A 24,465-nucleotide genomic window follows, 5' to 3' on the forward strand; every position below is an offset into this window, starting at 1 on the left:
ATGTATATTAAAAACATACAACTACACGAACAAAGGAAAAGTAGTCTCTTATTGGCATGGTTGTTTTTTTGATTAAAAAAAACAAAACTGTTTACAAAGTATTACGGGGATTTTGTATGCAAGTATATTCTGTTATTTATGGCAATCACTGAGAATAATGACTCCCATGACAGAAAAGTTTGGATTTTTAAAAAGGGGTGCATGTGATGTAAAATAATTTACCCTCTTGTTCTACAACAGTGACGGTGCTTCTTTATGTGGTTTAAAGCATTTAACACACACAACTTAAGTAAAGGATATTAGTATGATGGACCCAATGTGTATCATTGAGCCAGTCCGTGCTGTTATCCTCTTGCAGTAGCTTCTCGTACATGTGTTTCAGGTAATACATATCTTCCACGTCAATACCAGAATTCCAGATGTCGTATAGGATTGTCATCTGCTCAAACTCACTCCGCGGCTCAAAAATTGGCCTGGGTTTGTGGCGAGACCGCAATGAGCGCTTCCGCCCACTCTCCTCCTCACTATCTGAGATGAGGACATCTCCCAGATCAGTGAAAGCATCAACATCATTTACCTCCTCTTTTTGCTTGTCTCTATGTTTTTTCTTCTTACTCTTCTCTTCCCGGCAATTTGTGGACTTCTCACTCTTAGACTCGGGAGGGGTTGGCTCATGCGGGGACAAACTAGCAAGGGGCAGAGGTGGTGGTGTAATCTCAGCCAAGAGGCTAAGAATCCCAATCTCCAGTTCGTCCTTAAGGGTGCTTTCTGTTGGATCGATAACAGCCACAACCTCTTCAGGTGCTTCCAGAACATCACCAGCTGGGTGGCTAGAAAGATTCACATGAATAATTTCAGGAACTTGTGGGCTGGTCTCTGCTTTTACAATTTTCTCTGGGGGTGGGGCAGGAGCCAAAGCATAGTTGTGTTCCTGGAAAATGTATTTATGGCACTCTTGGATTTGTACCAGGGGCCCTTCAGCTTCATCAGAAGTCTCTGTGTCTTCAGAGTCTAAATCACGGCAAGGTTTTTCTTGGGATAAAGGAGTCTTTAAAGCAAGATCAGCCAGAACTGTGAGGTCTGTCGCAGAGGAAGGTGCTTGTTTGGAAGATAGGTGGGTTGGTGAGAAAGAGGTGTTGGCTAGAACCAGAAGGGAGCTCGCTCTGCTAAGCTGTTCTCTTCGCCTCTGGTGTTCATCATCCAGCTCTGGGGACCCTGGGTATAGCATGTCATGAAGGGATGGTCCTGGGCCAGTTTCAGAACCACGTGATCGGCTGCGTGATCGCCCACGGACAGCAGAGTCATCCCATGATTTCACCATGCATGCATGATCCAAGGGCAAATTACGAATAGTTCTGTGGCTTGGCTTATGACTGTCATGTTTAAGAGGTGGTGAAATAATAAGTGGCTTAACTGCGGATTCAGAGATGGAAAAAGATGTGGCATTAGAAGATTCTTGGCTGAACAATGCCTCAGACACTGGAGTTACAGGAGTGTCCGTCTTCAAAGGGCTCATCAGAATGCTTCCAAGTGTACAAGGTGACTTCAGTGGCGATTTCTTCAATAGGATCATTGCTTCTGTGAGATTCTTGGGAGATGAAGGTAAAAAGGGTGTTAAGAGCACTTCAGATTTATATGGGGATTTTACAGTGGACGGATCAGATATTTGAGCAGGCAGGTTTTTGCCCTTGAGATCAGGCACTGTATGGATACTTGGTTCTTCAGCACGTTTAGCGACCTTAGGAGAGGCTACGGCTGGTACGCCAAGTTTCGTGCCTGCTGGGACAGCATGTTGAGATTCAGCTTCAATGTCAGACTTCACTTCAGCCACCATATCGGCTGAGGGACACGGCTTCATTTTAGTAGACATGTATGCTATTTCATCAACAAAGATACCTTGTTTTAATGCATTTGGCACATCATTCCTTGCCTCGGCAGCAACAGGAGACCTCATGTTAGCTGGAATGTTGAGCTTCACGTCAGTCACAACATCCGGCTTCCCTTCAGCCGAGGGGGCAGGCTTTCCTTCAGTCGAGGGGGGAGGCTTCCCTTCAGCCGAGGGGGTAGGCTTAAGCGAAGCCGGAGGGGCATCCTCAACCAAAGCCGGAGGGGCAGGCTTGACCGAAGCTGGAGGAGCAGGCTCAACTGCAGCTGGAGGGGCAGCCTCCACGGCAGCCGGAGGGGCAGGCTCAACTGCAGCTGGAGGGGCAGGCTTAACGGCAGCTGGAGGGGCAGGCTCAACGGCAGCTGGAGGGGCAGGCTCAACGGCAGCTGGAGGGGCAGGGTCAACGGCAGATGGAGGGGCAGGCTCAACGGCAGCTGGAGGGGCAGGCTCAACGGCAGCTGGAGGGGCAGGTTCAACGGCAGCCGAAAATCCAGGTTCACCTTCTGTCAGCTTCTCCACAGTATTCTTTGCAGGCTCCTCCTCAAACAAAGTTGAGAAGGAGACCGTTTTCCGTCTCTTCTTGGGTGGTGGTAAGAGCAGAATTGGTGAAGAGGGTGGCTCTTCAGGTTTTTGGGCTGACACTGGAGTAAATGAAGCCACTGTGTTGTTTTCTTCTTTAGTGCTAGGTTGCACGTCCTGTTTTCCACCTACAACAGAGACATAAATAAAGGATAATTGTCACTAGAGTGACTTACTTTATCCAATCAAGACAAGATTTACATCCGATCACTACTGGCTACTGACTAACACATTAAGATATACAACTGCTACTGGAACTTGCATATTAATAATAGTCATGGTACGTATAGTCATACAGACTCTGTTCTCTGATATTTTTTAAACAACCTTGTCCTTAGAAAGGTACCGGCAGCGCTTGCATCAGCACCGAAAAAAAAAACAGCAGAGTATAAGCAAGGCCTCTTCCAAGAGTCTTTTTATCGCTGGTGTGAGGTAGAGACTCCACCTACTCGAGAGAAAGCGCATGTCTAATGGTTCTTTTGTTAGATTGCCCATTGTTTTTCCTGCTATACTGGCGAGTGAGGATGTAGTGTTGTAGGCTAGTAGTTGCCGTTGAACATGAGTGTAATACTGTAATAATACATATATGTGTACATCTGATGCCATCTTAGACTTGCAAAAAGAACTATTGATGGACAAAATGTTGAACAATGTGAAACATTCACCTCAGTACAGAGATCTGGGCCAAAATCTATTGGTTTTTTGCCATCTTATACTTGCCAGGGAGGCCAGAAGTGAATCTACAGCACTACACGCTACAAATAGATGCTTAAAGGGTAAGTAACCTACTCAATTCGTAGCATGTGTTGGCTGCAGATATACATGCTATGCATAGACTGCAAAGCAGTACTCTTTCACGGTGGCTCTAGGCATTAGATGGTGCAGTTGTTTGCAATAATGTACGTAAATCGGTTTGCCCGACCAGAGATAGTCGTCTGGCATGAACATTCACACAGTAGTGTGGGTTTGTCCATGTAGCTGTTCTGCAGACATCTAATAGTGGAACTGTTGCCCTGAAAGCCACTGATTCACTTTGTTTTCTTGTTGAATGTTCTCTTAGAATTGCTGGTAGATTCCTTTTTGCTTTTATATAGCAAATATGGATTTTCTTGACAATCCAGCTTGCAATTCCTGCTTTTGAAATGGGATTACCTTTTCTAAGAACATCTTTTGTGTCTTTGTAAATTTTTTTGTTCTCTCAATGTAATACATGATTGCCCAATTAACATCAAGTGCATGAATGGCCCGTTCTGCCATGGTTTCTGGTTTTGGAAAGTAGACTGGCAGATCCAGTGTTTGATTTAGGTGAAAATGAGAGATGACATTTGGTGGGAATTTTGAATTTGTGTCTAGTCAAACCTTATCTTGGAAAACTTGAGAATAAGGTTCCCCAATGGTTAAGGCACACATTTTATTAACTCTTAAGTGATAGCTACAAGGAAATCTACATTTCAAGACGAAAACCGCAAAGGACATGAATGCACCACATTTAAGTTTCATGACTGGACCGGTGGTGTTTGTGGTGGAATTACCCTTTTTAAATCTTTCATAAAAGCTTTAATTACTGATATTTTTTAAAGTGACTGATGTTTGCGAGTTAGCAGAAAAGCTGCAAAGGCTTCAATATGTAGTTTTATGGAAGTGTACGCTAAATGTGACCTTTGGAGATGTAGCAAATAGCATACTAGCTGTTGCACTGTAAGCATACATGGGTTTGTTTTGAGCAATACAAAAATGTTTAAAACATTTCTATTTGGTTGCATGACATGCTCTTGTTGTTGGCCGCCTTGCTTCTTTAAGAATGTCCATGCATTCCAGAGGCAAATGGAAATATCCAAACTCTATGACTTCATTAGCCAAATTGCTAGTTTGAGTAGTTTGTGGCCTGGGTGCCTGACTCTGCCCTTGCTGTGACTGAGAAGATCTGGTACGTTGGGAAGCTTCTTGTGATGTACTAGGGACAGCTCCAATAATGTTGTGAACCACGATTGTCACGCCCAGGTTGGAGCTACAGGAATCATCTTGAGTGATGTTTGTCTGAGTTTCCAGACCAGATATGGAATGAGTGGGAGAGGTGGTAAAGCGTATGCAAATATCCCTGACCAGTTCATCCACAGAGCATTGCCCTTGGACTGTGAATGCGGGTGCGTGGAGGCGAAGTTCCCTCCCATTAAGAAAACAATATATACATACTAGTTTGGTAGTGTTAACAAGTCCAGAGAAACTCACAAATCTGATTTTAAGAAGTGAAAATATTGTTCAAAGTGAAGCTCAAGGAATTTCTTTCTTACAACACTTGCTGTAAAACAAATCTTAAGCTACAGACGCCTCTGTAAGAAGTGGCGATCAGAGCCTCTCCCCCTCATTGGCCAGCGTGAGTCTGTGTCATATATTGAGATGGATAGGCAACTGCATTTAATTTATGTCAATTATAAATGAGTGGTTATCTATCACATCCATTTAACATGATTCCAGGGGATTCCCTAGGCGGCATGTGAACCTGGAAAGTTAAGGGTACAAGATCTTAAGCCTTCACTCGGTCTCGCAGCCTCTTCTCTCAATGTGCTGCATCCTCAAAAGATCAAGTAGGTAGTGAATGCAGTGCTATATAAATACAGGTGACAATGGAACTTACCAATGCTTTTATTCTTACAAGCCTGACACTAGTGCCTCTCACCGGTTGTCCAGGGTGTCTCATTCTCTGTGATGAACTCTTTAATTATGGTTTCCTTTATAACTCTGAAGCACTGTTGCTTTACTTTAATTGCACATGCCAGTTTTGAGCTTACATTTTAGTTCTACAGCAAAAAAGTCTACCTCAATTACTTTAGAACACATTCCTCTGAGCAAGGATGTTAATATTTAAGTGATGCATTTGCCACCTACCAGAAAGGATTTCACTCTCTTCCTCCTCCATATGGTCCAAAAGGAAAGCTGGAGTTTTGTATTCTTTCTTCAAAGGCTTCCTCTTCAGTTTCTCCTCATCTTCCAATGGACAGCTATCCATGGTGGAATCATCCATTGTATCTTCGGCAGTCTCGCCCAGGCTCTCACCAGCTAGATCATCATCATCATCTTCGTTAGAGGAAGAAGAGCTGCTCTCAGAGTCTGATGTCGTCTCGCTCTCTTCACTGTCCTCATCTCCTTTAGAAGAGCCGTCACTTGCCACTTCATCTATTAGAAGAGAGGATTAAACTATAAGTGAAAAGGAGGGAAAGAGTTTCTTCCTTCCAACACTGTTTGTAGGCATGGAATTATATGCTTTACAATATGGCCAATTGACATACAGATTTCAACCTTCCAAGGAAATTACAGAATACATTTTCTAAATGCATCAAGCAAATTTCAGATAAACTTATGTTGGTAAAAAACGGAAGTATGCATTCAAGCATATAACCCATACCCCCTTGAAAACTACTCTTGTTTTAAAAACATCTAAAAGGATGCCTTATTATCTCTGCCATGTATGGTGTCAGCTTGTGTTGAATGTCGAGCATGTGAGGGTTTACTGTGTTTTGAATGGACTGCGAGTGGTACTGGATTTCACTGGACTCCTCGTGTACCTGCAAAATTGGTTGTTACAATGTGCAGGGCTGGTGCTGACCTTTTGGAAATGCCAGCCTGCACACACACATCTCCTGCCCCCATCTCTGAAGCTAGGCTTACCTGGCAGTGGAAGAGAAAATCAGCTCTAACCACTGTCAAGTTGCTGAACTCTCATTGACAGAATGAAAGCCAGACCGCTTCTTTTCCAATCACTTTTAAATTGATCTTTAGACCAAGCCACTCATCACTCACAAGGGTCAACTGTGAGAAAGTGCCATCTTTCTTGCATGGTATGCCCCCACTTTTTGCTGAATTGCTGAATGTACTTTGACAAAGTGTGCCCAGGACTCCTGCCAATCAGGTGCCCAGGGCCTATGTTCCTTCCCTAAAACCTAAAACCCAAATTGGCAAACCCTGGCCACATGTCAGACCCTGGTAAATGGTAACCTCGGTACCCAGGGCCTTGTGACCAGGGAAGGACTCTAAGGGCTGCAGCACTTATTGTGCCACCCTTAGAGGCCATTTACCCTAACATAAACACACTGCCCTTGCAGGCTGAGTGTCTGGGTACAAGACAAAACAAAGTCGACATGGCACACATCCCTGTGTGCCATGCCCACAACCTACACTGCCCTGGCATACATCAGCCACCCCTCTAGCTGGGTGCCCTAAGCCAGTGGTGTGGGCGCAGGAGCCCTGTGCCCTTACAGTACCCAGGTCCATTCCTGGGCACTGTAAGTGCAGTGCTGCCATTTAAGAGTATATGGTGCTGGGAGCACGTCAAACACGAACTCCACAGCACCATAATGGCAACACTGAAGACTGAGAAGTTTGGTATCAGGTTTCTCAGCACATTAAACCGGCACTGATGCCAGTGTGGGATTTAATGTACAAAGCACTACAGAGGGCATCTTAGAGATGCCCCCTGAAACCTAACCTACAATCCACGTCTTGTCTGAGAGGCTGCCTAGGCTGCCACACAGCAGACGTGTTGCTGGACCCCTGGGTGGAGAGCCCCAGCTCTCCTGGGCCTGCAATAATGCACATCCTGGGCCAGGTGCTAGGTCTCCTCCCCCAGGATGGGCAGGGGGAAGCGTCAAAGGCATGTCGCCTTTGTGAGCTTCTCCAGGCCACTTGCTGTACCCAGCAACTTGCACCCACCGGTTCTGACCCCCACTCTGGCGGGAAGACTGGCCGGAAACTAAGGACAGGGGATGTGCCAGCCTGCCAACACCACCCCTCAGGTGGGGGAGGCGAGGTAAAGCACATCTCCGGGCCCTCGCCATCTTGAAGATGGGGAGCCCTACCCAATCAGGACTAGGCCACTGCCCCCTCCCACAGGAGAGTGGCAGGAAAGGGGGTGTACCCACCCCAGGACAGGGACCCAGTGGTCTCTGCCCTTTACCTACCTGTAACGCCCCTAAATTTAGTATTTAGGGGCACCCTGAACCTTCCTTCCTCAGAATCCATCCTAAAACAACAAAGAAGATCAAGAAGAAGGAAGACCTGCCGTGCAGCTGCTAAGAAGAGAAAGACACCAACTGCTTTGGCACCAGCCCTACCGACCTGTCGACCCTCGAACCTGCTCCTGCTAAATCCTGGCACCTCCTGTGGCCAGCAACCTCACAAACCCCGGAGGACCTGGCTACCTTGCGACTCTGAGCACCTGGGACTCCCACGAGCAGTGGCTCTGCTCAAAGCACGTATCTAACACCTGGCTTCAGCCCGGAACCGCAAACCCTCCACACACTGCACCTGCCAAGCCTGGCCTGTGCTGGAGTGGACAAAGACCCCGAGGACGTCCCCCCGGCGACTGACCCCGAATCCGGCACCCAAGGACCCACCTCGACGCTCCGGACGACGCCTGCAGCCTCAGAACCAGGGACCCCCCCAACCGCGATCAACAGAGGGTAAGATTTCCCGACACCAAAAGGCACCCCTGCACCCGGCGCCCTGCGGCCCCCTGTGCCCGACTCCTGGGTACCTACCTATCCTCCAACTACCCAACTTGACTCTCGAAGTGGTGGTGGCACCTGAAGAATCTTCGTCCCCGAGCTTGCAGCCTTTGTTCGTCCTTGAGCTTTTCCATAGCAATCCACTGAGCGCCCGAAGGCCCAAAAGCACCCTGCACCCAGCCGCCCGAGTGGCCCTGGCAGTGTAACTTCTACTCCTACCTACTTCCCCATTTGCCCTGAGCAAGTGACCAGGAGCCCAGCTCCCCCAGCCGCGTGGCCTGCTAGTCAGCAGCCACCAACCAAGGGCCCCCTGCCTCCCTTAGGATAACATTGGGCCTAACTCACTCTGCACCCGTCCGTCCCAGTGCCGCTGAGGGTGTAACAACTGTACTTACCTGACCCTGGGAGACCCCTGAGTCTATGCCCAGAACCTTAACTCTGCAAGTCAAGTACTTACCCGAAAGCCGATAACTCACTTTTCTTCCATAGGGTAACATTGACTGGTTTCTCTTGAAATTTCTTCTAAGTGTGGAGTTTCTAAACTTTACAATATTCACCTAAAATCAACCGAGTAACGAAAACGGAAATACTCACCTATTAGGAGAGATCCCAGTGCTGGATCTTGGTGCCCAGCACTGACCCTGAAATGTACTTACGACCGTACTTACCACTAACTCAATTTTCTCCCATAGGAAATCATTGACTGTTTTTCTGTGAAAATTCTTCTAAGTGTCGATTTTTGCACACTACAAATATTCTTTAAAAATCGTACCAACTGTGAAAACATAATTACTTACCTGTTTTAGATAGATGCCCCAGTACTGAGCCTAGGAGCCCAGCACTGGATTATAAAAGTAACGAGAACATACTTTACCCGTAACTTGAATTTTCTCCCATAGGAAACCATTGACTGTTTTTCTGTAAAATGTCTTTGAAGTGTCGATTTTGCAAACTTATTCCTTAAAAATCGCCTGTGTAACTTCAACACAGTTTCTCAACTGCTTACAGGTGGTACACTGGTGCTGGATCTAGGATCCAACACTGACCTAGAAAAATAAACCATAACCCCACTAACGTGCTAAGTGAATTTCCTTCCATAGGAGAACATTGGTAATTTGATTATAAAACGTTTTTAAGTGTCAACTTTTGAAATAGCAAAATATTGCTTAAAAATCACAACAGTAACTAAAAAGTATTTATTCACTTGCTTCCAAGAACTGTCCCAGGACTGAATCTAGGATCCAGTCCTGGAGTTAGAAAAGTAATCCCGAGAGTAATCAATTGCATATAACTTAAAATTCCCATTGAGCTCAATGTATTATTGTGTTTATAATTGTGTTGCCTATTGCAACAAACTGTAACTATTGCATTCCAAGTCAATTGGCTTTTGCAAAGTGTATAACAAAAGCATCTCATTCTGAGAAAGTATATTTTTGATACCTATTGTTGGTTCTAAAATAAAACAACCATATATTTTTTATACAAACCATTGGCCTAGAGTTCAGTTCTTGAGTGTGTGAGACCATTTGCTGACTGAGTGTGTACAAAAAATGCTTTACACTGTCCTCCGATACTGCCTTCCTGCTCGACCAAGCTACCACTTTAGAGAGTAAGGTTATATCTAACTTTAACCTCTGCCAAACCTCTGGGGACTGTGGACTCTATACACACTGTACCTATTTGGGAACAGTATATATAGAGCCACTTTCCTACATCAACTTAAACTAATATCTAATGGGATAGAAGAGGACACCCGCAAATTGGAATTCAACAAAAAGAATGTTCCCACAGGAATGGAGGAGTAACAGGACTTTGAAAAGATGCTGGCTTTCCTGAATGGCCAGGCCTAGTCTACCTTAGCTAGTACTTTGCTTAATGTTTGACTCCTCATTAAAGAGATCATATTCATCTGCATGAGTAGAAAAGAATGAAAGATCCAGGTGCGGAACTTGTGCTTAGTTTACAAACTTAATTTGGACCTGTCCTAATTTGGGGAATCTAGAAAAACTACCCTGCATCTGGATGTATGGAGAGAGGAAGGCTGTAGTCCCATTTCTGTGGGTGGAAGTTTTCCTGACTAAGTAACAGTTTGGAATCAGCATTTAGCTGCTCTGGTTCCAGAGATATCACTCACTGAAGCTACAGTCAATGCCCACTTCATTTTACTGGACTATCCAGTACCTGTTATAGAAGCCCCAGACATGCGGGTGTATCAACCAGTAGATATTGCACACTGTCCCAAACTGAGTAAGTGCCTCCCAAGAATGCTCTACATTATGTGTGTCAAACTGACATTTTTTTCCAGTTGGTAGTTCAGATCATTTATCCAACTTTCAGTTGGTAGTTAAGATCATTTATCCAACCTCTAAGCAAGATTAGTCCATTCCATGCATATGGTTGTATATATTTAAATCTTGCTTTCAAATAATCAAACTGATATCATTTGTAAATTATGTATCCATGTCCCCAACCCGAAGGCATTGCAGGCATATCTAGTGCCTTTTTTGATGGTGCCATTTCTTCAATTCCGAAAGCAGAAAAAACAATGGCACATAATGTATACCATGACATGTTAAATTCATTCTTATCACTCTTCTTGTACTTAAACGAAAATACAGTGACTAGAAAGACAGTACCATGAATAATTGTACCAAGAAAAAAAAAGAATATGCTAAAAATAGACCTATGATTAAAAAAAAAAACATACTCTATATCATGTAGGCTGCCCTGTGTTAATGAGGCAAATCATTCATACAAGCCCTGAATGAACTTCGCTCCCCACCGTTCAAAACATCATAACCAATACACAACGCATACAAAGCCTAAAATCTTTGGCTTTGACAATTGCTATTATGGCTTTACAAGGCCAGGATCTCCTTCCCTTAATTAACGACTGCTATACAAGCAGTTAAAACATGAATAGGCCTCTACCACTGAAGCATCTCAACTGTGACCAACAGCTTCTGAGAGACATATCCCCCACCACTAAAACTATCATTTTAACACTACCCTATCCACTTGCAACTGGAATCCATTTACTTGTGCCTCTCTACTGTGCAGTGGTCCCTGTATAACTGATCACAACCTACCACATCAAGAATGACATGGAAGCACAGTAAAGAGACCTTTCTGCAAGGGAAGCAACAATTTGATTGGGTGGTGCTTGCTTGCGACACAAGGTTTGCGCACTACTTAGTAGAAGAGTAATCATAACATTGCTCTTTTCTTCATAAGGCAACGCTGCATGCAAGCAAGGAATTCTAGGATTTCGGCTGAGCTGCTGCCTTGCTCACCGCTGGTTAGGCGCTATTTTCCAACCATATTTACATTGCATGCCGTAGTGTGGAAAGAAACTTACGTTGTCAGCACAGCGATCATGCGTTATTCACATATACATACAAAGCAACTGCATTTTCAGTAAAATTCATCTTGTATTTAAGCTACATATGGTCTAGTAAACAATGCGATTAAAGTACACAATAAATTAAACACAGTGTTTTGACATAAAATAAAGTTAAATTCAGCCCTTATGGGCACACTCTGACCTACCCTAACTATGTATACCCAATTGCCAAAGTAAAATGATTATTTATTAAATTAGTAAACAATATGACTCAAGTGCACAATAGAAATATGATGATTTTGGCATAGAGTCGAATTTAGCCCTAATGGGCATACTCAGACTTAATCTAACTGCATATGCCTGATTACCAAAGTGACAAGAAAATTCACTGAAACCACAAATTCAACATTTAAAGTGAAGTTGCATTGTGCCCCAGTGGGCATGCACCTGGCCGAAACTCAAGTACATATTGTCATGATACATCGTGCATGGTTACACACATTCTTGTTTGAAGCCACGGGGATTGAACCTATTAATGTAATGCCATCTTATAGTGGGATTAAGCCCAAGCGAGCTTACTACTACATCAGACCTAGCAATGAGGAACAAAGTATATCACAACCACTTAAGTGATATAATGTATTTATGCCCAAGTGGCCTAATTATTATTGTTTTATAAAATAACAAGATTTATCAACAAACTAATACATTGGTGTAAAGGAATCCAGCCCCAGTTGGCTAAACTCCCCACATCACGTCAGATATACGAAAACCTATGGCATAGTCACTGTGGCCAAATACACTTTAGAAACAAATAAGGTACATTTTTACATGATCAGCCAAAATTCCACCCACGCTAAAAGGAATATGCTACTTACCAGTATGCATCTGTTCTTGGCATGTAGAGCTGCAGATCTATACACTGTGCATAGATCGCCATCTGGTGTTGGGCCCGGATGTTTGCAGTTTGTTTTTCCTCTTGGAAAGTCTTTGGGAGTCACGAGGTCGGTGACTCCTCCTCTGGTTAGTATTGCGCATGGGCTTCGGCTCCATCCTCAGATTGTTTTTCGCCAGCAGGGAAAGATGGAGCGTAGTAGTAACAGTAAAGAAACCCATGTGTATTGTATCTAAATAAGATAAGACTGGAACAGATACAGGTAGCCGGGGAGGCGGGTGGGTGTGTATAGATCTGCAGCTCTACATGCCAAGAACAGATGCATACTGGTAAGTAGCATATTCCGTTCGAGGCATATGAGCTGCAGATTATACACTGTGCATAGATTATATAGCAGTACCCAACCCTAGCGGCGACCACCGGTATCCGTTGCAGTAGTTTGAAACAGTGTTTTTAGTACAGCTTGGCCCACACTAGCTTGTTGCTTGGTTTGCACATCTACACAGTAATGTTTTGTGAAGGTGGGCGGCGTTGACCATGTCGCTGCTTTGCAGATGTCATCTAGTGGTATGTTCCCTAGGAAAGCCATAGAAGCCCCTATCTTCATTGTAGAGTGGGCTTTAGGGGGAACCGATAGCGTTCGTTTTGCTTTGTGGTAGCAAATCTGTATGCATTTTACAATCCACCTAGCTATCCCTGATTTGGAAATAGGGTTGCCTTTGTGTGGTGGGGAGAAGGAAACAAATAGCTGTTTGGTTTTTCTGAAAGGTTGTGTTCTCTGGATGTAGTAAAGTAAAGCCCGTTTAACATCCAGTGTGTGTAAGGCTCTTTCCGCAACTGTTTGGGGTTGCGAGAAAAAGACTGGTAATTCTACCGACTGGTTTAGATGGAATGGAGAAATGACTTTAGGTAGAAATTTGGGATTGGTGCGGAGTACAACCTTGTTGTGATGCATCTGAAGAAAAGGTTCCTGTATAGTGAGTGCTTGTATTTCACTAACTCTTCTGAGGGAAGTGATGGCCACTAGAAAAGCTGTTTTCCATGTGAGGGATTGCAGCTCGCACTTATGTAATGGTTCGAAAGGGGGTCCCATTAAACGTGTGAGGACTATATTCAAATTCCAAACAGGTGAGGGTGGCATTCTGGGTGGAATTACTCTTTTAAGGCCTTCCATAAAGGCTTTGATGGCAGGCACTTTGAAAAGTGAGAGGTGCTGCCTATTTTGTAAATAGGCAGCAATTGCAGCGAGGTGTAACCGAATGGAGGTATATGCTAGGTAAAAACCAAAGGAAATGATGGACGGCATGTTGAACATTGCAAGCACTCAACCCCCAGTCAACTGATCTGGGTTTAATCCATCACCGTTCTTTAGCCCACTCTGCCACCCCAGTTCAGACATGGCCATATGCAAATCAGTCTGACCCTGTGCCTCATGAGAACAGTCCAGCCCGAACTGCCAAGCCATGTCTTCCCTGGACCGGAAACAAGCTTCCTAGGACCGGTTTCTGGCATTTCAGCCGTCTTCAGCCAGGCTTGCTTGAATCCAATGGCAAAGTGAGCAAGGGACTCACGTCTGAGCTTACCCTGCCAACTTATGGCGAACAAAGCAAAAACCAAAGGAAATGATGGACGGAGTGTTGAACATGGCAAGCACTCACCCCCAGTCAACTGATCTGGGTTTAAATCCATCACCGTTCTTTAGCCCACTCTGCCACCCCAGTTCAGACATGGCCATATGCAAATCAGTCTGACCCTGTGCCTCATGGGAACAGTCCAGCCCGAACTGCCAAGCCATGTCTTCCCTGGACTGGAAACAAGCTTCCTAGGACTGGTTTCTGGCATTTCAGCCGTCTTCAGCCAGGCTTGCTTGAATCCAGTGGCAAAGTGAGCAAGGGACTCACGTCTGAGCATACCCTGCCAACTTATGGCGAACAAAGCAAAAACCAAAGGAAATGATGGACGGAGTGTTGAACATTGCAAGCACTCACCCCCAGTCAACTGATCTGGGTTTAAATCCATCACCGTTCTTTAGCCCACTCTGCCACCCCAGTTCAGACATGGCCATATGCAAATCAGTCTGACCCTGTGCCTCATGGGAACAGTCCAGCCCGAACTGCCAAGCCATGTCTTCCCTGGACCGGAAACAAGCTTCCTAGGACCGGTTTCTGGCATTTCAGCCGTCTTCAGCCAGGCTTGCTTGAATCCAGTGGCAAAGTGAGCAAGGGACTCACGTCTGAGCATACCCTGCCAACTTATGGCGAACAAAGCGTGAGTCCCTTGCTCACTTTGCCACTGGATTCAAGCAAGCCTGGCTGAAGACGGCTGAAATGCCAGAAACCGGTCCTAGGAAGCTTGGCAGTTCGGGCTGGACTGTTCCCATGAGGCACAGGGTCAGACTGATTTGCATATGGCCATGTCTGAACTGGGGTGGCAGAGTGGGCTTAAGAACGGTGATGGATTAAACCCAGATCAGTTGACTGGGGGTGAGTGCTTGCAATGTTCAACACTCCGTCCATCATTTCCTTTGGTTTTTGCTTTGTTCGCCATAAGTTGGCAGGGTATGCTCAGACGTGAGTCCCTTGCTCACTTTGTCACTGGATTCAAGCAAGCCTGGCTGAAGACGGCTGAAATGCCAGAAACCGGTCCTAGGAAGCTTGTTTCCGGTCCAGGGAAGACATGGCTTGGCAGTTCGGGCTGGACTGTTCCCATGAGGCACAGGGTCAGACTGATTTGCATATGGCCATGTCTGAACTGGGGTGGCAGAGTGGGCTAAAGAACGGTGATGGATTAAACCCAGATCAGTTGACTGGGGGTGAGTGCTTGCAATGTTCAACACTCCGTCCATCATTTCCTTTGGTTTTTGCCTGGTATATGCTAGGTTACACCTTTGTAAATGGAGTAAATAACATATAATGTGCTGTATGGATACATTTAACCCCTTCAGTGCCCATGACGAGCTGGACTCGTCATGGGCCGCGGTGGCGCTGTGCCCATGACGAGTCCAGCTCGTCATAGACCCCGCCCGCTAATGCAACGGCCGGCACTGGGCGGGGAAAGGGGCGGGCACTGAAGGGGTTAAAGGATTGATTGCGTTGTTGTGGCAGTAAGCAACAAATCTTTTCCACTTTGCTGCATAGCACGCCCTAGTACTAGGGCGTCTAGCTTCTTTGATAATATTCATGCAATCAGGGGGAAGGTTAAGGTATCCAAATTCTAGGACCTCAGGAGCCAGATCGCAAGGTTGAGCTGAGCTGGGTCTGGGTGCCTGATCTCTCCATGGTTCTGGGTTAGGAGGCATGGCGAGAGGCGTAGCTTTTGGTGTGGTACTACTCAGAGTTCCAGCAGTGTGGTGTACCACGGTTGTCTGGCCTATGTTGGAGCTATTAGGATCAGAGTTAGGGAATGCTGCTGTAGCTTTCGCACCACTAATGGAATTGGTGGGAGAGGTGGAAAAGCGTATGCAAATTTGTTTGACCAGTTCATCCATATCGCATTGCCGTCGGACAATGGGTTTGGATATCTGGCGGCGAAGCTTGGGCATTTTTTGTTTTCGTTGGTGGCGAATAGGTCTATGTGTGGATGCCCCCACTTCTGAAAGAACGGGTGAAGAACCTGTGGGTGAAGTTCCCACTCGTGGATCTGCTGTGTCTGTCTGCTTAGCAGATCTGCCACGGTGTTTTGTACTCCTGGGACGTGTTGGGCTAGGAGAAAAATCTTTTGTGGAATTGCCCATCTCCATATGCTCTGTGCTAACTGAGAGAGCTGTGGAGAGTGTGTGCCCCCCTGTTTTTGAATGTAGTACATGGCAGTCATGTCTGTGCGAATGAGGACTGCCTTGCCTGAAATCTGCGCCTGGAAGGATTTTAGGGCGAGGAAGATCGCCAGTAACTCCAGATGGTTCATGTGAAGTAACTTCTGTTGCGGAGTCCATGTGCCCTGTGCTGTAAGATGTAACAGATGAGCTCCCCAGCCGGAGAGCGATGCATCTGCCGTTAGGATTATTTGTGGGACCGGGTCCAGGAACGGTCGACCTCTGGAAAGGTGTGTGGTGTTCCACCACTGCAGAGAGCGATGGGTGCGACCGTCTACCAACACCAGATCTGTCAGTTGTCCCTGGGCCTGTTTCCACTGGCGCGCCAAGCACTCTTGGAGTGGACGCATTTGGAGTCTTGCATGGGGCACTATAAAGATGCAAGAGGCCATCATCCCTATGAGCTGCATAAACACTCTTGCCGGGAGAGAGTGTTGAGATTGTAATTTTTGACGCAGCGCATGTATTTTTGCAATCCTGGCAGGATTGGGATAGGCTATGGCTTTTGAGGTGTCTATGGTGGCACCGAGATATTGTTTTGTGTGAGATGGTACCAGGTGGGATTTTTGATGGTTCACCGTGAAACATAACTGGTGAAGTAGTTGGACCGTAGCGGCGGTATGTTGCACACATTGTTGCTAGGATGTGGCTTTTATGAGCCAATGGTCCAGATAGGGGAAGACGTGAATGTGCTGTCTTCTGAGGTGTGCAGCCACTACTGCTAGGCACTTGGTGAAAACCCTTGGTGCTGTTGTTACCCCGAACGGGAGCACATTGAACTGGTAGTGTTGTCCGTCTACCACAAACCTGAGGTACTTTCTGGGAGACTGGTGTACTGGGATGTGAAAGTACGCGTCTTTCAAGTCCAGAGTGGTGAGAAAATCGTTCTGGGAGAGAAGTGGAAGAACCTGTTGGAGGGTTACCATGTGAAAATGGTCTGAATGAATGTAGGTGTTTAAAGGTCTGAGATCTAAGATAGGTCGTAGTGTCTCGTCCGTCTTTGGAATTAGAAAGTACAGAGAGTAGACCCCTAAATTTTGTTGATTTATGGGGACCTGCTCTATTGCTCCTTTTTGCAGGAGGGAGATCACCTCTTGTGTTAGTAGCGCAGTATGTTCTTGTGACATAGGGCGGTGCCTGGGTGGAATGTTGGGGGGTGTAGATGTTAATTCTAGGCAATACCCTGACTGAATAATTTGTGTCACCCATCTGTATGAGGTGATTGTCTCCCAGACGTGAAGGAAATGTTGTAGTCTGCCTCCGACCGGAGTGGAATGGTCTGGAGGGAGCGGGGGAAAGTCATTGGGCAGGAGGTGTGGCAGAGCGGGCGGTATTTGTTTTGCCTCTGCCCTTATTATTATTGCCTCTGTATCCGCCTCTTTGATAACCCTTCGTGAAGGTAGACTGAGGAGGGGATTTATAGGACGTGGATGCACTGTCCGAGGAGTAGCCTCTGCCCGTGCCCCGAAAGGAAGAAAGGCGAAAGGAGCGCCTGGGAGTCTGTGTTTGTAGGGCTCCCATAGATTTCGCTGTGTCTGTATCTTTTTTTCCAGGGCTTCATCTACTTTAGGGCCAAATAGATGATCTTGGTCGAATGGGTGATTTAATATAGAGGCTTGAACCTCTGGTTTAAACCCTGAGCCAGGCATGGAGACGGAGAAGAACACTGGTGTTTATGGCCCTGGAAGCTGTATCTGCTGCATCTAGGGCACATCGTATCGAGGTATTGGTTATTGTTTTTCCCTCTTGAATAAGTTCATTAGCCCTAGTTTTGTACTTTTCAGGGAGATGGTGCATGATGGTCTCTAGCTCATCATAATGTGCCCTGTCGTATCGGGCCAACAGTGCTTGCGTATTGGCAATACGCCATATATTGGCCGCTTGTGACGCAGTGCGCTTCCCTGACGCATCTAGGAGCTTGGATTCTTTGTCAGGTGGGGGCGCCTCGCCTGACGCCTGAGAATTTGAGCGCTTCCTGGCTGTAGATACCACTAGGGAATCTAATGGTGCAGGGCCTTTAATGTAAGAAGGGTCTGTAGGGGCGGCTTTGTATTTTTTCTCTATCGGAGGGTTTAGGACCCTGGCCCTGACTGGGTCTTTAAAAACCTCAGGGGCATGTTTAATTACGCCCTTTAATATAGGTAGAATGGCAGTGGACCTATGTGTATCGTCAAAGGTGTCTAGGAGGAAATCCTCCTCCACTGGGTCGGTATGTAACTCCACCCCGTGGTAGTGTGTCGCCCGTTGTAACAAATGGTGAAAACCGAAGGAATCTTCAGGAGGGGATGGCCTAGATGGATAAAGGTCATCCTGTGGGACATCTGGGATGTCCGGATTGTTATAATCATCCCATGGGTCTGGAGATCCAGTAGGGGTGGGATCTTGTGGCACATCTGCTGGATCATAGTAAGGGTCCCCCAAATCGTCTGGGACAGGAGACAATGTGGGGGAACGATGAGGTGGAGGTGGAGAAGGCACCCTAAAAGGAGAGGTAGCAATGTCCTTTCTCTTTGGAGGTGGAGGTGGAGCCGGCTTGTCCAAGTGTCTCTTTTTTTAAGACAATGTCAAGTGTCGGGTCTTTGGATCCTTGGTGAGGGTTTTTTGCAAAGGATCCGGTGTGAAGAGTTCCTGTGACACTGGTTGTTCGGTCGGCGCCGAAGGTTTCGGGGCCGACTGTTTTTTAGGTTTGTCGAAGCCGTGCTTCCTGGGAACCTCAGTTTTTTTGCTCGGTGCCGAAAAAGGTCTCGGCACGGGAGTGTTGGTGCCGAGGGCCTTGTGATGTTTGGTCGGCGCCGGAGGAGCAGGTTTCGGCACCGAAGACTTCGGTGCCGGGTTCGGTGTGGAGGTGGAGGCCGATTTTTTTCTTCGGTGCCGAAGGGTGTTTCTCGGCACCGGTGGCCGGCTGGCTCGAGCCCGAGCTGCCGGAAGGCTTAATAGACTTCTTTACCGGGCCCGAAGGTGGGGTGTGAGAAGCAATGTCCTTGGTCTTGCCTAGGCCCTGAGGCGAAGGTGTGACCGAAGCTTTTTTCAGTATCGGCGTGGGAGGGGGAATTGTACTCACGACCCGCTGCGCCGGGGTGATGTCCTCCACATCTGAGTCGTCGGCCTCGGAAGCGCTGACGAGGTCGTCGTCCTCCTGTTCTATGTCCTGTTGTCCCGGAGCTTCGACGTCGTCCCCGAAGATGTCGACTGGAGCGGAGGTCGAGGAGTGCGCCATGTTGCGTCTAGCCCGTCGATCTCGAATGGTCTTTTTTGAGCAAAAAGACTTGCAGGCGGGACAGTCTCGGGCCTCGTGTTCCGGGGAGAAGCAGAGGTTGCACACCTCATGGAGATCGGTGTGGGAAAACTTGGACCCACATCGAGGGCACTTCTTGAAGGGAGTTCTTTCCATCAGCCGAGACCGGAGCCGGAATAGGCCCGAAGGCCGCCGTTGACCACCGGAATCGAAGAAGTGCCTTAGAGAAGATGAGTAAGATGATTTATATTTTTGAAGAATCTCGATGAGCGAGGATTTGTGCATCAATCGGTGAACTGGGAAGTTCGGAACCGGAGAGCGCAGTATTACATCCGAGCCCGATGGCGGAAAAAAACAATCTGAGGATGGAGCCGAAGCCCATGCGCAATACTAACCAGAGGAGGAGTCACCGACCTCGTGACTCCCAAAGACTTTCCAAGAGGAAAAACAAACTGCAAACATCTGGGCCCAACACCAGATGGCGATCTATGCACAGTGTATAATCTGCAGCTCATATGCCTCGAACATACCATTACAACACAATACCCTTAAACCCTAAAAACACCCTTACCCTAAAACTCCTACTCAGCCTAAACCCTAGAAAATACCCATACCACCCAATACCCCTATCCACCCCTAAACCCTAAAAAACACTTACCATCCAAAATCCCTACCCAACCTGAAATCGTAAAAATACCCTTACCGCCCAATGCCCTTACACCCACACCTAAACCATAAAAATACCCTTACCACCGAATACCCCTACCCACCCTAAAAACAAACTTACTACCCAATACTTCTTCCCACCCTAAAAATACCCTTACAATCCAATACTCTTACCCACCCTTACACCCCAAAGGCACCCTTACCCCACTACCCCTACCATCCGCAAAGCCCTAAAAATACCCTGTCCACCCAATACTCTTGCCCACCCTAAACCCAAAAAATACGCTTACCACCCAATACCCCTACACACCATAAACCCTAAAAGCACGCTTACCACTTCATACCCTACCCCACCCCTAAACCCTAAAAAACACCTTTATCACCGAATACCCTACCCAACCCTAAAATGTAAAAATACTCTTACCGCTCAATACCCTTACCAACCGCTAAACCCTAAAAATACCCTTACCACCCATAATCCTACCCACTCCTAAACCCTAAAAACAACCTTACCACTCAGTACCCCTGCCCACCCTAAACCCTAAAAATACCCTTACCATCCAATTCCCTTACAACCCCTAAACCCTTAAAAACACCCTTACCCTAATTCCAAACACGTCTGTGTGTCTGTGTGTGGTAAAGACTTGCATGGTAAAGGCAATGGGTCGTAGTGGCATTGCGCAGCAATGACTATGTGGTAATGGTAGGTAAAGGTTGTTTCCCTCTCAAAAGTCGTAACACTGTATCCACTCTGTTCACTGATGTTGATGCTCTTTGACTAAGTGTGACCTGGGTTCCTGCCAACCAGGCACCCAGGGTCTATGTCCTTTCCCTAAAACTGTATTGTTGTAACCCCAATTGGCAACTCTCTGGCCACATGTAAGTCCCTTGTATAAGGTACCAGGGGTACCAAGGGCACTGTGAGCAGGAAAGTCCTCTAAGGACTGCAGCACATATTGTGTCAACCGTAGAGGCCCTGAATCTTAACAAACAAATCAACAAACACCCACCCACCTCCACTCTGCAGGCTGGTGTTTTGGTGCATGCAAATTAAAGAGTCGACATGGCACACATCCCTGTATGCCATGCCTACAATCCACTGCCTATGGCATAGTTAAGCCACCCTTCTAGCTTGGTGCACTATACCACTGGTGAGGGTACAGGTGCAGGATCCCTGTACTCTTACTGTGTCTAAGTCCATTCTTAGACATTGTAAGTGCAGTACTGCCATTAAGGAGTGCAGTAAAGCCATAAAGAATATATGGTCTGGGAGTTTGTCATTACGAACTCCATAGCACCATAATGGCTTTACTGAAATCTGGGAAGGTTGATATCAAACTTCTCAGCACTTTAAACCCACACTGATGCCAGTGTGTGATTTAATGCCAAATCGACCTAACTCGACCTAACTCTAGTGTCCTGGCTGACTGGCTGCTCGTCAGCTGCCACCCCAGACACGTTTGTACCCCTGGGTAGAGAGCCTGTCGTCTCGGATCCTGAAACAAAGCACATTTTGGGAATAGGTGCCTAACCTCCTCCCTCAGGATGGGCAGGGTTCACGAAGTGGAAGCCTCCGAGGCTTGCCGCCTTTGTGAGCTGACCCAGCCATTTGCTACTCCCAGCAACTGGCCCCCACCAGTTCTGACCCCCACTTTGGGTGGGAGAATCGGCGGGGAAACCAAGATAGGAGGAGAGATGTGCCCACCTTTGCAACCACAACGCAGCAAAGAACAACTCTCAGTCCCCGCCATGTTGAAGATGGGGGACCCAGCCAACCAGAGTGAGGCGTATGCCCCCCTCCCACTGGAGAGTGGCATAATAGGGGGTGCATCCACCCCAAGGAAAGGACCCATTGGGCCCAACTTGTCCCTATCTGAAGAACAAGTTACTTACCTTCAGTAACGATGAATCTGTAAGAGACATATGTTAGTTATAGATTCCTTACCTTAGAATTACTCCCAGGCACCGGGAGTGAGCTGGATCCGTGTTTTTGGTGCCAACCAAGGCAGTGGTGGACTGAGAGCCTGGTGCTGGGCTTCAAGACTCAATGCCTGACCCTCATACGGGTGGTGTTCAACCTTCGTTCAGTGCCAGGTAGGTAGCGAAGGGTGAGGTCTTGTACTCACAGCTGAAGTCTTTATTTGGACCTGCATCTTTGGCTTCGGATTATGAGCAACAACTCGCCTCGGGAGACCAGATCTGAGGCTTGGCGGGCAAAGTCCTTGGCTGAGGTTCAATCTAGACCCACCGGTCACTGAATAGATCGAGGGTGTCATCCCATTACCACTGCACCATGAGTTGTGATGCTGGACGTTGAGCCTGACAATATGCAGCATTTACTTTGACCTCAAGGTGAGGTAGACAGAATAGGAGGCCTTGTTGTGATCCGGAGAGAGATAAAAGTTTACACAACTGGTGATAGGATGCCCAGGGGTATTTGGTGCTTCAGTGAGGGCAGTTTTAAAATGTAGTCCTTTCCATTAACAGAGTAGGCCCAAAAGGGGTGAGGCCTTGAACAGCTCGTCGAAGAGTTTCAAGTTGTCAAAATCAACAGGTAGAGCGCCAACACTGAGACGGCAGGAGACACGGCAACTGCTTTACAAGCAGATGCAGAGGAAGAGACGAGGCCCGAAGATGAGGACTATGAAGTGTCGACCCGGAGCTCAGTGGAGCACATTTGAACCAGACAGCATAAAAACCACAATCTAACAATGGAACCGATGCCCACGTGCAAAGCCAGCAATAGTTGGAGTCATTATACCTCACGTCACTAGGATTTCTTTGAAGAAAAACACATTGCACACTTCCGAGCCCAACACCAGCTGGTAGGATTATGCATAGTATGTGTATCTACAGCTTCACATGCCACAGTGGAGAGGTGTGGCTCACTGGTTAGAGATGGCAGACCCGTAAGCAGAGAATCGGCCAGGGACCAGGGTTCAATTCCCGACGCGGCAGGGTCGTGGATCAGGATCAAAACGGACTCGATAATTCTCGCCTCGGTACCTACTCTAACCAGGAACACACTCGGCAACTCTGGGCATTAAGCTTGCCTCATCTCTACAACGGCCCCCCACAGACGCCGGGGATGCCTCATTTCACCTTGGAGATACCCAGAAAGGGACCATCTCACAGGGATAGCCAGGACGGGTTCCCCAGCGGTCTACAGCGCCGGGACGCCCCGTTGCTGGGGCAGCTGTGCGCTTTACAAGTCTACAACATTTACATTTACTAACACATGGTTTACATCTAGATCTTGTTCCTTAGAAATGTTAACACAACTCAGCTAAGTAATTGGGCACAATTTACTAACAAAGACGAATAAGAAAAGTTTAAGCTGTGTCTGACTAAAAGTCTGTTACTTGGTGCTGTAGCTTGCACGTTCTTTCAACACTATAGGGTCTTCAATTTTGTACATGTTGGTTATTATTGCCTGGTGACAATAATGGAGAGACTAACATCAGCAAGGGCTCCAGATTTAAAGGCTGGTGGGTGTCTTTATCATATCGCATTTCTTTCTGGCGTAATGTTAACATGGTCAGATGATCCAAATATTTCACCATCAGTTTTTGGCGTTTTCAATTCTTCTGAGATCTGTACAGGTCCTACAATAGTATCATCAAAGTGGCTACATTTATATATTACATGCATTAGGTGAAAGAAACCATCTCAACCTCAGAGTCAAGGGATTTTTGTCTTTCATGTGGAGCTGCCTGACATTTCTTATTCCCTTCCTTTTCTGAGCATTTTTGTCGCTGTATAACGTAATTTCAGATTATGACTATCCAGGCAAAAGGAATGCAAAAAATAACAGTTCATTGTGCTGGCATTCACATTTTCAGGCTATCCCTTGGAAAAATTCCTCACAACATTAAAAGAAACGGAAGAAGCTCTGAGCAAATTGCAGGGATTTTAGTTTTGGCAATACCACATTTTGGAGGATCTTTGAAATTACTAATGAACAAGTTACTTACCTTCGGTAATGATAACGCAGATTCTTCACCTTCGAATATAACCCAGACATCAGAATGATACGGAAAATCTTGAGCACTAACGGACAAGTTACTTACCTTCGGTAACGATATATCTGTAAGAAACATTAGTTAGTGATAGATTCCTTACCTTAGAATATCCCTAGGCGTCAGACTGGATCCGGAAAGTTTTCGCTAGCAGTACCTCTGCGTGTCAGTAGGTGGCGCAGTGCGGCTCCGCATCAGTCGTTGGCGTCGTATGCACCGAGATGACGTCACAGAGACTACTTAGGCGCCACCCATGCGCACTGACGTCAGTTCTGTATATAACTTTCCGCGCCAGGAAGGCAGAGCCATGCAAGACAGTGACCACAGGTGCATAAAACTAATGCCCTAAAAGGGATGGTCTTAACCCTAGAAATCAGTTCGCAGAACGGGGAGGATGGGTGGGGCGGTAAGGAATCTAACACTAACTAATGTTTCTTACAGATATATCGTTACCGAAGGTAAGTAACTTGTCCATCTGAAAGAAACACGTTAGTGTTGGATTCCTTACCTTAGAATAGATACCCCAGCAAT

At 46.7% G+C, this 24,465-nt stretch overlaps 1 protein-coding gene and 1 pseudogene across 4 annotated transcripts in view; one reads left to right on the forward strand and one right to left on the reverse strand.

The window, feature by feature from the left end:
• The window catches only part of SETD1A (SET domain containing 1A, histone lysine methyltransferase), a 1,055,844-nt gene that overhangs the window by 288,048 nt on the left and 743,331 nt on the right, over window positions 1-24,465 (reverse strand). For all 4 annotated transcript variants that reach the window (XM_085618738.1, XM_085618739.1, XM_085618737.1 and 1 more), the window contains exons 14-15: window positions 5,351-5,638; window positions 301-2,592 (exon numbers count right to left, since the gene is read on the reverse strand). In XM_085618738.1, coding sequence (XP_085474864.1) covers window positions 301-2,592; window positions 5,351-5,638 — 2,580 coding nt within the window. The remainder of the gene's footprint in view (window positions 1-300; window positions 2,593-5,350; window positions 5,639-24,465) is intronic.
• Window positions 21,963-23,726, forward strand: LOC146811748 (transmembrane protein 120B pseudogene; annotated as a pseudogene).

Source organism: Triturus cristatus, chromosome 7 (assembly GCF_964204655.1).
Source record: "Triturus cristatus chromosome 7, aTriCri1.1, whole genome shotgun sequence".
NCBI lineage: Eukaryota > Metazoa > Chordata > Amphibia > Caudata > Salamandridae > Triturus > Triturus cristatus.